Genomic DNA, 15785 nt, shown 5'->3' with positions numbered 1-15785 from the left:
TTATATAAACAACACTTTTGAAACATTTCACCTTGTTTCTGTAGGAAAATAAGCGGTTATAACAAATGTTAAATATTTTTTTTTGTAATATAACAGTCTTAACCTCATAAAGATGTTTATTTATTTACTGGTGACCAGTCTCGACCACTATTCTTGTCGTCATCAACCGTTTACTCTGTGAAGAGAGTACTAATACGTAATTCAAGGAAATAATTAGAGGAAAATAAACTACAAGCACAAAAAGAAACGCGGAACATCAACGAATACGTAAAATAAAGAAAGCTGAAACCCATGGGGGTCTGCTGAAACTGGCGAGGACCAAGCGCCACTCTAGGAGGCATATACGCACTGCTGCATGACATTTTTTTTTCTTTATTGTTATTTGAATACCTTTACAATGAAGGTAGGCCGTCAGCGGCCTATCTACGCCGCTCTTCAGCCAAAGTGAACACACGCAGGAAAGAGAAAGACAGGAAAACAAACCACCATGGTGGACAAAAACGGGAGACAGACATAGTAAAAATAAATTAAGCCATTCACGGGTGCACTTGATTGGATAAAAAACGTTCATCACTGTACACAAACGCAGAAGACAGAATTTACATACGTGAACGGAGGAGCACAAACGGAGAGCCACTGAAGCACTGACACGAAGACACACATGAGCACTGGCGACGACCTCTGGCGCACAAAGATGTACTGCTCACGCACAAAGCCAGGAACCTGCCAAAGGGATGAGGTGTGGGTAGGAGGGCGAGGGGGAGGGTGTTGGCGCCAGTGGGTGGGGAGAAGGGAGGGGGAGGGGAGAGGGTAAGGGGGATTGTGGAAGCCCGGGGGGAGGGGAGGGGAGGGAGGTAAGAAGAGAGGAAGGAGAGAAGGGAAGGAGGATGCCCTGGAGGAAAAACACAGGGGGAGGAAGGGGAGGACCAAAGTTGGTAGGAGGGGTACATGGAATGGATGAGGGCATCATCAGGGAGGGGGAGTTGGCGGAAGCCACCTTGGGCAAGGTTATTGAGTGTGGAGAGATGGAGAGCGGGTCGGATGTGGGAGTTCAGGCGTGGACAAGGATGGGAGAGACAAGCGGGTGAGGGGGATCAAGTTTGTGGGAGGTGTAAAGGATCTGTATCCGTTCGAGGAAAAGGTGTGGGAACGAAATTAAGCCATAGACGATCCGCATGGGGGAGGGGAGGTGGATGCGATTTGTAGAAGATAGGAGGGGCGGCGATCCAGGTGGGATGGGCATAGCAGAGGATAGGGCGGATGAGGGATTTATAGGTGTGGAGGACGGTGGAGGGGGTCCAGACCCCATGTGCGGCCAGAAAGGAGGTTGAGGAGGTGGAGTCAGGAGCGTGCCTTGGCTTGGATCATCTGGAGATGGGGGTCCAGGAGAGGCGACGGTCAAGGGTGACACCACGGTACTTAAGAGTGGGGGTGAGGCTGATAGGACGGCCGTGCGTGACATGCAATTTACATCGCTTAAATTGCGGAACCTCTACCCACCGTCATCCATACTACATCATTGTCGGTCAATGCATGTAAGACATATTAAATAAAGCCTAAACACAATTATTTGTTTACAATATGCACTTACAGACCACAGGCATATCGAAAATACAGATAAGCTTCATCAAACCGTAACATAAAACTTAACATTGAGTAAAAGGAAAGAAAGCAAGTTGTTAACCAATAAGGATATCTATGATGCCCTCTATGGGGCCCTGTGTGTAGCAACCATGAGGCAAAGATGTTAGCAGGAACGCCGAAAGAACTGGTATAGGCAAGCGTATTCAAATACAGAGATATGAAAACAGGCAGAGTGCGGCGCTGCGGTTGGCAATACCTATAGAAGACAACATGTGTCTGGCACAGTTCTTAGATCGGTTATTGCTGCTAAAATGGCAGGTTATCAAGATTTAATTGAGTCTGAACGTCGTATTATAGTCGGTGCACAAGCGATGGGACATAACATCTCCGAGGCAGTGATGAAGTGGGGAATTTCCCGTACGACCATTCCATGAGTGCACTGTTAACATCATGAATACGGTAAATCATCAAATCTCCGACATAACTGTGGCCTGAAAATGATCCTGCAAGAACAGGACCAAAGACGACGGAAGAGAATCGTTCAACGTAACAGAAGAGCAACCCTTCCGCAAATTGCTGCAGATTACAAAGCTGAGCCATCATCAAGTGTCAGTATGCGAATCATTCAACAACACAAGATCGATAGGGGTTTTGGAGCCGCGGGGCCCACTCGTGTACACTTGATGACTGCATGACACAGAGCTTTACGCCTCGCCTGGGCCCGTCAACACTGACACTGGAATGTTGATTACTGGAATCATGTTGCCTTGTCGGACGAGCCTCGTTTGTAATTGTATCGAGCGCATGGACGGGTACGGGTATGGAGATCACCTCATGAATCCATGGACCCAGCAGGTCAGCAGGGGAATGTTGAAGCCGGTGGAGGCTCTGTAATTGTGTGAGGTGTGTGTGCAGTTGGAGCGATGTGGGACCCCTGATACATCTAGATATGATTCTTGAGGCGTGACGACTTTATATCGCTCCTGTCTGGAGCCTGTGTATCGAGTGAATGACTCATGCCTGCACAGTGACAGATGGTCTGAAGCGGGTTCAGTCGAGAACGTAGTTCTAATTTTCATCCACCAGAGGACAGTAGCGGACAGAGACCTTCAGGAAACAGGTCAAGAGAATGTTTTTGTGAATTGTTCTGTTTATTTCTTGAAGACTTTTTTGTTTATTTGCGTTTGTACAGTTTTTTACATGTTTTAGTGGTATGAATGATGCGTGAATGTGGTCTAAAGTAAATATGTAGAACTTTTTTGTAGTGTCAAACGCTGTACGAATTAGCCTGAGAAATTTTTAAGAGAGTGTGGATGTAGACGATTGGGAATTTTGTATCATAATATGTTAAGTGAGTTTATGGTAAAAGGAAAGCTAATTCGAGTGCAAATGAAAATAGTTAATAACGTAAAGTATAAATAAAATATAAGAATGTTAAATATTTATTTTGGGAAAAAGTACAATTCGAAAGTGTGTTGTTTGTTGATTGGTTAATCATGAAAAGTGCGAACTAAATCGGGAGATTAATATTTTTCTATTGGCCTTAAAGAAAACTGACCAATCAGAATGGAGTATTCTTCGCGCGTCTTTTCTCCTGGAGATAGAGAATGCTTACAGCCGTCAAAAGAGCCGGAGCCCAGCCTTTCAATGGTATGGTCGTATGTAGGATGAGCTCTGAAGGAAGTTATAGTTTGTCGGTTTTAGTTATGCTATATGCCTCAAAAGCGTTTTAAAGTGAAGGCAAATTTATTCTGGTGTGATTTTTAGAAAGTACGGATTTTTTAAGTAATTTTGTGTATGAGAAATTCCGCGTGGCATATTGAGCAGATCGGTGACCAAAAACTCGAGTGCATTACACACCGATAAACTTAATATTGTGGCGAGCATTTTCGTTTAAGAACAATCCGTGTTTAGTAGCTGTTCAGATTTCGGGAGATACTTTACTATAAAATTGCCAACGTGAATGAAACGGTCTGCGAGTGTCTGTGTTAGGATTAGCACGGGCTTGGCAGTGAATTTGTAATTCTAAAATTCAGAATACACCGAATTTTTGCCAGTATTTCCACCTTTCATTCAAAATTAAGACGTTTTCACTATTTTTAGAATAGTTACGTTGTATGCAGCCTGGTGCTAGTCGCAGTACGGTAGGTTTCCGTTCGGCTTTTCTACTGGCGATCTGCTGCGACGAGTCCACACTTCCGCTGGCCACCAAACTACGCAAACATGAACATTATTGAGATATGTGGAATGCCTTGCAACGTGCTGTTCAGAAGAGATCTCCACTCCCTCGTACTCTTACGGATTTATAGACAACCAGGAAGGTTTCATGGTATCAGTTCCATCCAGCACTACTTCAGACATTACTACTTCAGACATTAGTCAAGCCCATACATGTTGTGTTCCGGCACTTCTGCGTGCTCGCGGGGGCCCTACATGATATTAGGCAGGTGTACCAGTTTCTTTGGCTCTTCAGTGTAGAAAACCCTCATCGAGTTGAGTTTAAGTCACTATATAAATGGTCTGGTTATAGTATGTAATGTTAAAGAGAAAATACAGAAACGATGATCGCAAAGACTCTGCCGACCGCCTGGCGGAACTGTGGCGAGCGTACACGGCATTCTGCGTACACTGGACTGGACTGTCAAGACAGGACCGTTCCGTGACAGAGGTAAACTTTGTGTCGTGCAGTCGTCAAGGGCACACCAGTGAGACATCGGCTCCGAAAGCCCATATCGATAACGTTTCGTTGGATGGTTCGCACGCGAGTTCACAAGTAGGTGTTGTTTTAATACCAGAAAGGAATCACGTCACCGCACTGAAATCTGCAGCAATTTACGGAAGGGTTGCACTTCTGTCACGTTGAACGATTCTCTTCAATCACTGTTGATTCCGTCCTTGCAGGATCTTGTTCCGGCGGCAGCGATGTCGAGTTTGATGTTTTACCGTATTCATGATATTCACGGTAGACTCGTGATATGGTCGTACGGAAAAATCCCGACTTCAACGCTACCTGGAAGATGCTGTGTCCCATCGCTCGAGCGCCGACCATAACACCATGTTCAAATTCACTTAAATCTTGATAATTTGCCATTGTAGCAGCAGTAATCGATCTAACAACTGCGCCAGGCGCCAGACGCTTTGCCAATCACAGCGCCGTATTCTGCCTGTTTATATCTCTCTGTATTTGAATACGCATGCTTATACCAGTTTCTTTGGCGCTTCAGTGTATAAGATTGTTGACAGTGTGAGTTACTTGTTTTATTCTACATCTACATCTATACTCCGCGAGCCACCTTACGGTGTGTGGCGGAGGGTACTTATTGTACCACTATCTGATCCCCCCTTCCCTGTTCCATTCACGAATTGTGCGTGGAAAGAACGACTGCTTGTAAGTCTCCGTATTTGCTCTAATTTCTCGGATCTTTTCGTTGTGATCATTACGCGAGATATATGTGGGCGGTAGTAATATGTTGCCCATCTCTTCCCGGAATGTGCTCTCTCGTAATTTCGATAATAAACCTCTCCGTATTGCGTAACGCCTTTCTTGAAGTGTCCGCCACCGGAGCTTGTTCAGCATCTCCGTAACGCTCTCGCGCTGACTAAATGTCCCCATGACGAATCGCGCTGCTTTTCGCTGGATCATGTCTATCTCTTCTATTAATCCAACCTGGTAAGGGTCCCATACTGATGAGCAATACTCAAGAATCGGACGAACAAGCGTTTTGTAAGCTACTTCTTTCGTCGATGAGTCACATTTTCTTAGAATTCTTCCTATGAATCTCAACCTGGCGCCTGCTTTTCCCACTATTTGTTTTATGTGATCATTCCACTTCAGATCGCTACGGATAGTAACTCCTAAGTATTTTACGGTCGTTACCGCTTCCAATGATTTACCACCTATGGCATAATCGTACTGGAATGGATTTCTGCCCCTATGTATGCGCATTATATTACATTTATCTACGTTTAGGGAAAGCTGCCAGCTGTCGCACCATGCATTAATCCTCTGTAGGTCCTCCTGGAGTACGTACGAGTCTTCTGATGTTGCTACTTTCTTGTAGACAACCGTGTCATCTGCAAATAGCCTCACGGAGCTACCGATGTTGTCAACTAAGTCATTTATGTATATTGTAAACAATAAAGGTCCTATCACGCTTCCCTGCGGTACTCCCGAAATTACCTCTACATCTGCAGATTTTGAACCGTTAAGAATGACATGTTGTGTTCTTTCTTCTAGGAAATCCTGAATCCAATCACAAACCTGGTCCGATATTCCGTAAGCTCGTATTTTTTTCACTAAACGTAAGTGCGGAACCGTATCAAATGCCTTCCTGAAGTCCAGGAATACGGCATCAATCTGCTCGCCAGTGTCTACGGCACTGTGAATTTCTTGGGCAAATAGGGCGAGCTGAGTTTCACATGATCTCTGTTTGCGGAATCCATGTTGGTTATGATGAAGGAGATTTGTATTATCTAAGAACGTCATAATACGAGAACACAAAACATGTTCCATTATTCTACAACAGATTGACGTAAGCGAAATAGGCCTATAATTATTCGCATCTGATTTATGACCCTTCTTGAAAATGGGAACGACCTGCGCTTTCTTCCAGTCGCTAGGTACTTTACGTTCTTCCAGCGATCTACGATAAATTGCTGATAGAAAGGGGGCAAGTTCTTTAGCATAATCACTGTAGAATCTTAAGGGTATCTCGTCTGGTCCGGATGCTTTTCCGCTACTAAGTGATAGCAGTTGTTTTTCAATTCCGATATCGTTTATTTCAATATTTTCCATTTTGGCGTCCGTGCGACGGCTGAAGTCAGGGACCGTGTTACGATTTTCCGCAGTGAAACAGTTTCGGAACACTGAATTCAGTATTTCTGCCTTTCTTCGGTCGTCCTCTGTTTCGGTTCCATCGTGGTCAACGAGTGACTGAATAGGGGATTTAGATCCGCTTACCGATTTTACGTATGACCAAAACTTTTTAGGGTTCTTGTTTAGATTGTTTGCCAATGTTTTATGTTCGAATTCGTTGAATGCTTCTCTCATTGCTCTCTTTACGCTCTTTTTCGCTTCGTTCAGCTTTTCCTTATCAGCTATGATTCGACTACTCCTAAACCTATGATGAAGCTTTCTTTGTTTCCGTAGTACCTTTCGTACATGATTGTTATACCACGGTGGATCTTTCCCCTCGCTTTGGACCCTAGTCGGTACGAACTTATCTAAGGCGTACTGGACGATGTTTCTGAATTTTTTCCATTTTTGTTCCACATCCTCTTCCTCAGAAATGAACGTTTGATGGTGGTCACTCAGATATTCTGCGATTTGTGCCCTATCACTCTTGTTAAGCAAATATATTTTCCTTCCTTTCTTGGCATTTCTTATTACACTTGTAGTCATTGATGCAACCACTGACTTATGATCACTGATACCCTCTTCTACATTCACGGAGTCGAAAAGTTCCGGTCTATTTGTTGCTATGAGGTCTAAAACGTTAGCTTCACGAGTTGGTTCTCTAACTATCTGCTCGAAGTAATTCTCGGACAAAGCAGTCAGGATAATGTCACAAGAGTCTCTGTCCCTGGCTCCAGTTCTGATTGTGTGACTATCCCATTCTATACCTGGTAGATTGAAGTCTCCCCCTATTACAATAGTATGATCACGAAACTTCTTCACGACGTTCTGCAGGTTCTCTCTGAGGCGCTCAACTACTACGGTTGCTGATGCAGGTGGTCTATAGAAGCATCCGACTATCATATCTGACCCACCTTTGATACTTAACTTAACCCAGATTATTTCACATTCGCATTCGCTAATAACTTCACTGGATATTATTGAATTCTTTACTGCTATAAATACTCCTCCACCATTGGCGTTTATCCTATCCTTGCGGTATATATTCCATTCTGTGTCTAGGATTTCGTTACTGTTCACTTCCGGTTTTAACCAACTTTCCGTTCCTAATACTATATGCGCACTATTTCCTTCAATAAGAGATACTAATTCAGGAACCTTGCCCTGGATACTCCTGCAGTTTACCAATATTACGTTAACTTTTCCTGTTTTTGGTCTCTGAGGACGGACATTCTTTATCAACGATGATAATGTCCTCTCTGGTAAGCCGTCAGGTATTTTATCGTTTCGCCCAAGGGGGGGTCCCTCTAACCTAAAAAACCCCCGTGTGCACGCCACACGTACTCTGCTACCCTAGTAGCTGCTTCCGGTGTGTAGTGCACGCCTGACCTGTCTAGGGGGGCCCTACAGTTCTCCACCCAATAACGGAGGTCGATGAATTTGCAACCATTATAGTCGCAGAGTCGTCTGAGCCTCTGGTTTAGACCCTCCACACGGCTCCAAACCAGAGGACCGCGATCGACTCTGGGCACTATGCTGCAGATATTAAGCTCAGCTTGCACTCCGCGTGCGATGCTGGTTGTAATGCTACAGCTGTAGCCAATTTTTTTTTAACTGCAGGCAACCTGAAGATGTTCTAAGAAGGAATTTGGTCGTAACACATAAATACAGCCAATACAATAATACAGCCGGCGTGGTTCTCATAAATCACTAAAATTAGTTTATATGTGTGGGGACTCTTCCTCCCGACATGTTAGTTGAATAAAGAATGCATCTGAACTGAAGGTGTAAGTGTGTTGTTCGTTCTTTTGTACGTGACCGAAAGAACCGACACCACACATATAAATATATGCATCTTGATGGCAAATAGTCATACCTTCAGAGCGGAAGCACTCTTCGCTCGAACTCTTGTGGGAATCAAGTGAGGCTGCTAGCAATGAGGCTAATAGACAAGGGACACAATGTATGTAGTGTGCGACGTATGGGAATTTGGTTCTGACGGGCCAGTGGTTAAGGCGACCGCTCGCGCTATGCAGGAAAGCTGCGTTCGTGTCCCTGTCCAGCACAGATTTTCACCTGCCAGCATTGGATTCATTTCAATGGACGATTGCCACTGAAGTCGAAATTTCTCTTTTTTCACGCCTTAAAATTACTGTCAATTCAGTTGCTCAACATGATCAAAATTATTTTCCAAACAAAACGACTGAGCTTATTTGGAACACCAGGTGAATCATATTCGTAGAAATCAACATCTGCCTAATGTTATATATCTGGAGGATCCAATAATCAACAAGTGGTCTTTGCTGGATATGGCATACCTGAAGAAACTTATGGGTTCTCTTCCTCGTCAGATTGAGGCCATCATCCACGGTGGATGCGGCGTTACACGACATTAACGTGGTGTCTCCCAGGAGTAACTAATTTGTTGTAGAGTACGCTTAGGATAGTGAGTGACACCACTCGCAGAACACATTGGTACACGATACGTGGAGTACCACGGAAATCATAGGAGGCTATGCACCCCTCTTACCATCAGATCACTTTGGTAATTTTCATGAGGTTAAATTGGACAGGCTAAAGAAATCGTGTCTATCTCTCTGCCTCTTCCCCCTTCTCCCTCTCTCTCTCTCTCTCTCTCTCTCTCTCTCTCTCTCTCTCTCTCTCTCTCCCTGACTTGATATAGGAAGCTATTGTCTAAATATCAGTACCCGTTTCTTCTCCAGCAGCAATTCAAAGGGACCTGTACCTTCAGGAAGACATGCACCACTTCACCTCTGCCAAATTGTGTCACAAGCGAATCACTCAACTCCAGTCAGTCCCAGAATAAGTTTTGGCGAGCTTTTAGACGTTCATGGATCTGGATGGCTTTAGAACGCCTCTTGTTGCCCTCTGGGTTCGCAGCATGAAATCTGGCGCCATCATCAGCTTGGTATCAAGTGCAACATGCATCCAGAGATCTGTCTATTTCTACTGCTCTTAATGTACCAGTAGACAGGCCGGAAGAGAGTGGAATACAAGGATTTGAGATGTGGTATTACAGAAAGATGTTGAAAAATTTCGTGTACTGAAAGCTGTCAATTTAGGTTCTCCCCAGAAGCGGCGAAGGCAGGAATATTTGGAAACTATTGCGAGCTAACATCCCAAAGATATTCGGGCTCACATGCGGTTCCTAGTAGTAGAAATGTCTTGGCTCAAACTCGTCTATGGGTTGAACCGCACGTGTCGCATTACACGCCCTAAATTTGACACTTCTGACCCTTTGATTAAATTGTCTGAAGTTAATATGACGTATAATAACAGTAATACTAATACCGGGAACTAAATTAACGACCCATAAATGATGTAGGCCACACAGCTGCGATTTGGTTAGAATAATGTTTATTCAGAAAGCAAACTAAAAGCGAAACTGGCCGTATTTAGAGTTACTGTTACACTCGAGGTTATATCCATTTGACACAGTTCGATCATTTACAATATCATCGCGAAATTCAAGTCCACCTCGTTAACTACGCGAAAAGTTAGAGTTCACACCAGGCGCTGCGGCTGCTCACAGCTCAGAATAGCTCAACTGAATAGCGCAGTTCCCTTTCTTGAAGCTGTCCATCTGATTGGCTACAGCTTATTCTACATTACTTTACATTTTAACATATTTAAATAATCAAAGCCTGACCACTTTCACGTTCTAAATAAAGCAACAAGAATATCCATTACGTAATAAACGTTAAATTCTTTTACATAAAACCAATAAAATTTCCTTCCTAACTTTGAATGTCACAGCCAGTAGCCTTGCACCAATGAGCTTTCTGATAAATAAATAAAGAACAAAAGTTATGCCCTAAACTTTACAACAAATATTCTATTACCTAATGATTCAATAAGGTGTCATGCTGTCATCGTTCAATATGTTTTGTGTGGAGGAAATGATGATCTGATGCTTAACTGAAAATACTGATAATTTAAATTTTCTATGTCTTTTAAACAAATAAAGTTACAGAGTTGATATTTACAACTTTCGTCATTTTAATGATGCGCTTTTATATGAAATGTCGATCGTTAAGATCGACCAAAGCGTTCAGATTTTAGCATTCAGGTCTTTGTTACAAAACTTGTTAATCTCACATTAACAATAAATCCTAAACTATTGTAGATATGATCAAAATTCATTGAGGATGGCAGAATAAAATTACTGTGGCTTCATTCCCTGTTTTACTACAGAATTAAATAGTTTCCATAAATGTTTCCCTTTATGGCCGATCTTAGGTCCGCCATATTTAACACTGCTACGTCTCGATGGCCACAAACGGCTCCTGCTCGGTTTCCCTATGACGTAGGTTCTCGTCTGTCTCACTCGCACACTACAGCGCTTAGGCCTCAATAGACGTCTGTGAGTTTCCCCATCTCGTGGTGAATCTGCGCCCTTTGGGGCACACTGTCCTCGACGACAGGTCCTGTAGGCTGACTCTTTCGGCCATATATTTAAATAAGAGTGCAATGATCATTAACTCACAATATTGACAAGAGGAGAGGAGAGGATAACAGGATATGTTTTAAGACATCAAAGAATAATTTACGTGGTGCTTGAGAGAGCTGTTGAGGATGTAAACTATAGGAGGGTCGTTCGGTGCAAAGTTTACTCTTAGATAGAGCGTTTGGCACATGAGAGAAATTCGTGGCGTCCACATAAAATGAGTCGCAAGACTGCTGACCCAAAGAAAACAAATAAAACACAGTGAGTGGTACTTGCCTTCCTTTAGTTGTCGAATATGTCTCTGGTCTCTGTGGACTCAGTAATTACGCTTTGGTCAAGACAACACAAAGATCTTATTTAAATACACACTATGTAGCAATCAGTGCGTTTTTATAATCATGAACGTTACAATCTTCACCTGAGTGCATAGATACCATCAGTCTGACAGAGCCTGGTTACCACTGAGGCCTTATGTTTGGAAACAAGGAACGGCGTGTTCTGCTGATGATCATTCTATAGGATCAAGAAACTATGTGTTACTTCGGTTCACTGTTACTTCCGTTCACTGAATGTCTACAAAGTCAAATGCAAGAGGAAAGTTCAGGACAGCAGAACATCAGTATATCGTGGTTAATTGTGCCATTAGCTTACCTTGCGACTGGAAGGGCGACTGCTCCCCAAGAAGCTCCAGATGCGGCCGAAGACTCCCTGCTTCCGATTGGCACCGTGCAGTCCCTCCACATCCGGGTCGACGTCACCGTCGTGGTCGAAGCTGGCGACGTCGTCGTAGTCGCCGTGGGCGGAGGGCGCGGGCTGGGAGCAGACGGCGGAGGCGACGTTGTCGTCCAGCTTGGGCTCGGAGCTGAAGGTGACCTGGCGGCGCATGGGCAGCTGGCCGCGGTCGGCCGAGGGCCAGCTGGCGCGCGGGATCACCGGCGGCAGCACCGACAGCAGCAGCAGCGGCAGCCCGCCGCCCACGCCGGCCGCCGGGTTGGGCATCGCCTCGTCGATGCTCAGCCGCGCCAGCGCCGTCGCCTCCAGTGGCGACAGCTCGCCCTGTAACACCGGGAGTAAACGGTTGGTGTGTGTCGCACGTGCCTACTGTAACAGGAGCAGGAGCTCAACATACACCCCAGCCGCTGAGTTGGGCATCGGTCGACGCTCAGATGTGTCTGTGCTGGCGCCCCCAACGGCGACGGTTCTCCCTGTAACATCGAGAGTAAATAGCTACTGTCTGTCGCAGGCGCTGGCAAGGTGCCAACTGTGCCATCAGTGGAAGCTCAACGCCCATCCTACCCGCTGGTTGAGCATCACTTCCTTGATCCTCAGCTTCTTCTTCCGTATCCGGATGCACCAATTATATCTTCCCTTCCCAGTAACTAGCAACGTAGGTTGCTTTGTCATTGACTTTCAAAATATCGTCTTTAGAGCATGTTATAGACATATCTGGGCAAATCAATAGGTGGTCCAAGTCCTGTATTGCTCCGCATTCACACCTATCGCTGTCACTGTAGCCCGATTAGGTTTGATTTGCACCCAGTTACTCCAGTCTTCAGCCGGTTTAATGACCTCCAAGTTGTAAAAGGTAGTTGAAATCCTGCAGATCCCTCCTCAAGTAGTTCCATTGTGGAGTGTGGCACCATTTCTTCCCAAAGAGATAGCCACCTTGCGATGGGCTTGGTGGCGAGCTCTTCAGAAGTTTCAATGAAACTCCTGCGGGATTTCAGCTGGACACGTTGTTTTCGATGCATATGCATCGGGTATCGAGGATCATTCTTTTGTTTTGATCTTTCGATCTCGGAGGCTATTTGTCTGCGGATAGTGGGTGGTGCTATGCCTATGATGGGATAAATTTTGTCTTTGGAGTTGGTTTGAGGCATCCTGTGGCAATACGTACAGCTTCGTTGACGGCGACGTCGACTTGCTTAGTGTGAGCAGAGTTCCTCCAAACTGGCGCCGCGTATTCCGCTGCTGAGATACTCAGCGCCAGTCTCGCGGTGCGCAAAACGTGTGGTTGAGCTCCCCACGATGAACCTGTTAGCTTCCGCAGTATGTTGTTCCTGGCACAGACCTTTTTCTTAGTGTTGTGACAGTGCTGCTTAAAAGTAAGTGCTCTGTCCAATGTTACTCCCAGGTATTTTGGGTTGTTTGTATGCTTCAGCTCTTCCCCTTGCCACATGACTCGGAGTTTCCGTTTGGCTTGTTTGTTCTCAAGATGGAAGGCGGATACTTGAGATTCATTAGGGTTTGGTTTGAGATTATTGCTTTCGTAATAGGTAGCAAGTTCTGTTAAGGCTCCTGTGAGATTCTCCTCCACTTGTTCAAAGGTTTTTCCTGTGTGGCCACTGCTGCATCATCGGCATAAATGAACATTCGTGTCTGGTGTCTAATGGGAAGGTCATTCGTAAAGATGTTAAATAATATTGGAGCCAAGACACTACCCTGTGCAAGTCCATTTTTCTGTGTCCTCCATCGGCTGTTTTTAGATTGTAAGGTTACATAGTAGCGTCTGTTCTGTAGCTGCATTGCACGAACATAGAAAGGGTGTAGTCCTTACTGACATTATACACTTTCTGGGTAAGCAACTTATGGTTAACTGTGTCATATGCGGCACTGAGATCCAGGAATACGACCCCAGATACTTCTCGTCTCTGATAGCCGTCTTCGATGTACTGTGTGAGATTAAGGATTTGGTCACAGCATGATTTTCCTGGTCGAAATTCAGCTTGTTCGTTAATGAGGGCTTTGTCCACATAATCAGCTATGCGTTTGAGGATCATACGCTCCAGAACTTTAAATAGATGACAAAGCAGTGAGGCAAGCCGGAAATTTTTAGCTTCAGCTGGGTCTTTCCCTGGTTTTAGTAACGCAACAACCCAAGCTTTCCTCCACAGTTTAGGACTTTGCATTGTTATAATACAGTTATTCATTAGCTCTAGGATCCATGCTTGTACTCTTGGTCCTAAATGTTTAATTTGCTCAGATCTCAGATTGTTTTTCAAATCGTTGATGGCGTGACAGCGCCGTCGCCTCCAACGGTGCCTACTTGCCTTGTAACACCGCGAGTAAACAGATAGTTATTTCAATACCTTACACAAAAGGTGGGCCGGCAGCGGCAATATTACGCCGCTCTTCGGCCACAGGTAGAACAAATAGACAAAAGGAAGACACACAAAAACAAAACACAATGGTGTGAAAAAAACAGTAGACATTTGAGTAAAAAACATGGAGCCGTTCACAGTGGAGCATAATAAAAAAATAACATTCAGCACTTGTACACGGACACTGATGACTGAAACGACACACGTGAACGATAGAGCGTGGGCGGCGAAAACACTAAAGCACTAACACGACGGTACACACAAAGAACCAATGGCGATGATCTCCAACGCGCAAATGTTCACTTGATGTCTGCGGGTCTGGGGACCTGCCAAAAGGGGAAAGGTGGGGGAGGAGGGAGAGGGGAGAGTGTAGATGCCAGTGGCAGTGGAGATGGGAGGAGGTGGAAAGAAGGTACAGGGGTGGGGGAGCCTGGGAGGAGGAGGGAGGGAGAGAAAGGAGAGAGGGTGCCCTAAGGAAACACAGGGTATGGAAGGGGAGGAGCCAAGTTGATAGGAGGGGAGATGGAGGGGATGAGGGCATCATCAGGGAGGGGGAGTTGGTGGAAGCCACCTTGGGCGAGGATATGGAGGATGGAGTGATGGAGACCAAGTGGGACGTGGGAATACAGGCACGGCAGCAGATGGGGGTGGGAGAAGATGGGAGAGACAAGCGGGTGAGGGGGATCAAGTTTACAGGAGGTGTAGAGGATCCGTATCTGTTCGAGCAAAAGGAGGAGGTGTGGCAATGGAATAAGGTCATATAGGATGCGCGTGGGGGAGGGGAGACGGATGCGATAGGCGAGGAGGAGCGCATGGCGTTCTAGAATTTGAAGGGATTTGTAAAAGGTAGGAGGGGCGGAGACCCATGCGGGGTGGGCGTTGCAGAGGATAGGGCAGATGAGCAATTTATAGGTGTGGAGGATGGTGGAGGGGTGCAGACCCCATGTACGGCCAGAAAGGAGCTTGAGGAGGCGAAGGCGGGAGCGTGCCTTGGCGGAGACTGCAAATTCCCGGCGTCAACTTTATAGCAAAAAATTGGCGCGAAAACGCGTGCGCATTGGCCTCCGTCACAGGAGCGTCCTCTATCGAAATCCGCGCCCTCTAGGGCTACTGTTCTATCTGTGGAGAGCAGGTGCATGCATAAAGGTGAAAACTACATGTTCGCCCTCTGTCGGAATGCGCGCCCGCGTCGCTAAAAGCAGACATCAGATGTCGCCAGACGTGTCATTATGAATAAACTATCTTCTCTCTGAGGAAATTAGAGATATCACCGAGTCCCAAGCCTTGTCCAGTGGAAACCGCTATCTTGTAAGATTTTGGGCTAGGCATATCTCCACAGATTCTTTAATTGCTGAATCCCAAAAAGTTTTCGCTGGGGGCCAATATTTTCGTGGCAGAAAAATTCATACCGTGTCCTGAGGTAATAAAGTGCTCAGCCACGGCCGACTTACTGGGCTGCGAAAGGCGAGTGTGGCGTTCGTGTTCAACGCACCTTTCATGTACTGTGCGTGTCGTCTGACCGATGTAAGCTTTGCGACACTGGCAAGGAATTTTATAGATCCCGGCCTTCTGCAGAACCAGATTCCCCTTTACTGAACCGAGAAGGCCACTAATCCTCGCCGTGGACGGAAGATTACTTTAACTTGATGTAACCTTAGGATCCTGCCTATTTTAGATGATAGGTTGTGGGCGTATGGAAGGAACGCCCTGGACTTGAATAGCTACTTATCTTATTGATGTTGTGGGTGGTCACGTTTCTTCCTTCTTAGCGCTGTTA

General features: G+C 45.5%; 1 protein-coding gene across 1 annotated transcript in view; it reads right to left on the bottom strand.

The window, feature by feature from the left end:
* LOC124803240 (gamma-aminobutyric acid type B receptor subunit 2) overlaps nucleotides 1-15785 on the bottom strand; it is a 431083-nt gene that overhangs the window by 81826 nt on the left and 333472 nt on the right. The window contains exon 17 of the mRNA XM_047264421.1: nucleotides 11559-11963. Within this exon, the coding sequence (XP_047120377.1) occupies nucleotides 11559-11963 (405 nt within the window). The remainder of the gene's footprint in view (nucleotides 1-11558; nucleotides 11964-15785) is intronic.

Source organism: Schistocerca piceifrons, chromosome 6 (assembly GCF_021461385.2).
Source record: "Schistocerca piceifrons isolate TAMUIC-IGC-003096 chromosome 6, iqSchPice1.1, whole genome shotgun sequence".
NCBI classification, from domain to species: Eukaryota; Metazoa; Arthropoda; class Insecta; order Orthoptera; family Acrididae; genus Schistocerca; species Schistocerca piceifrons.
The sequence above is the reverse complement of the archived record's forward strand: the minus strand, read 5'-3'. Positions and strand labels throughout refer to the sequence as shown.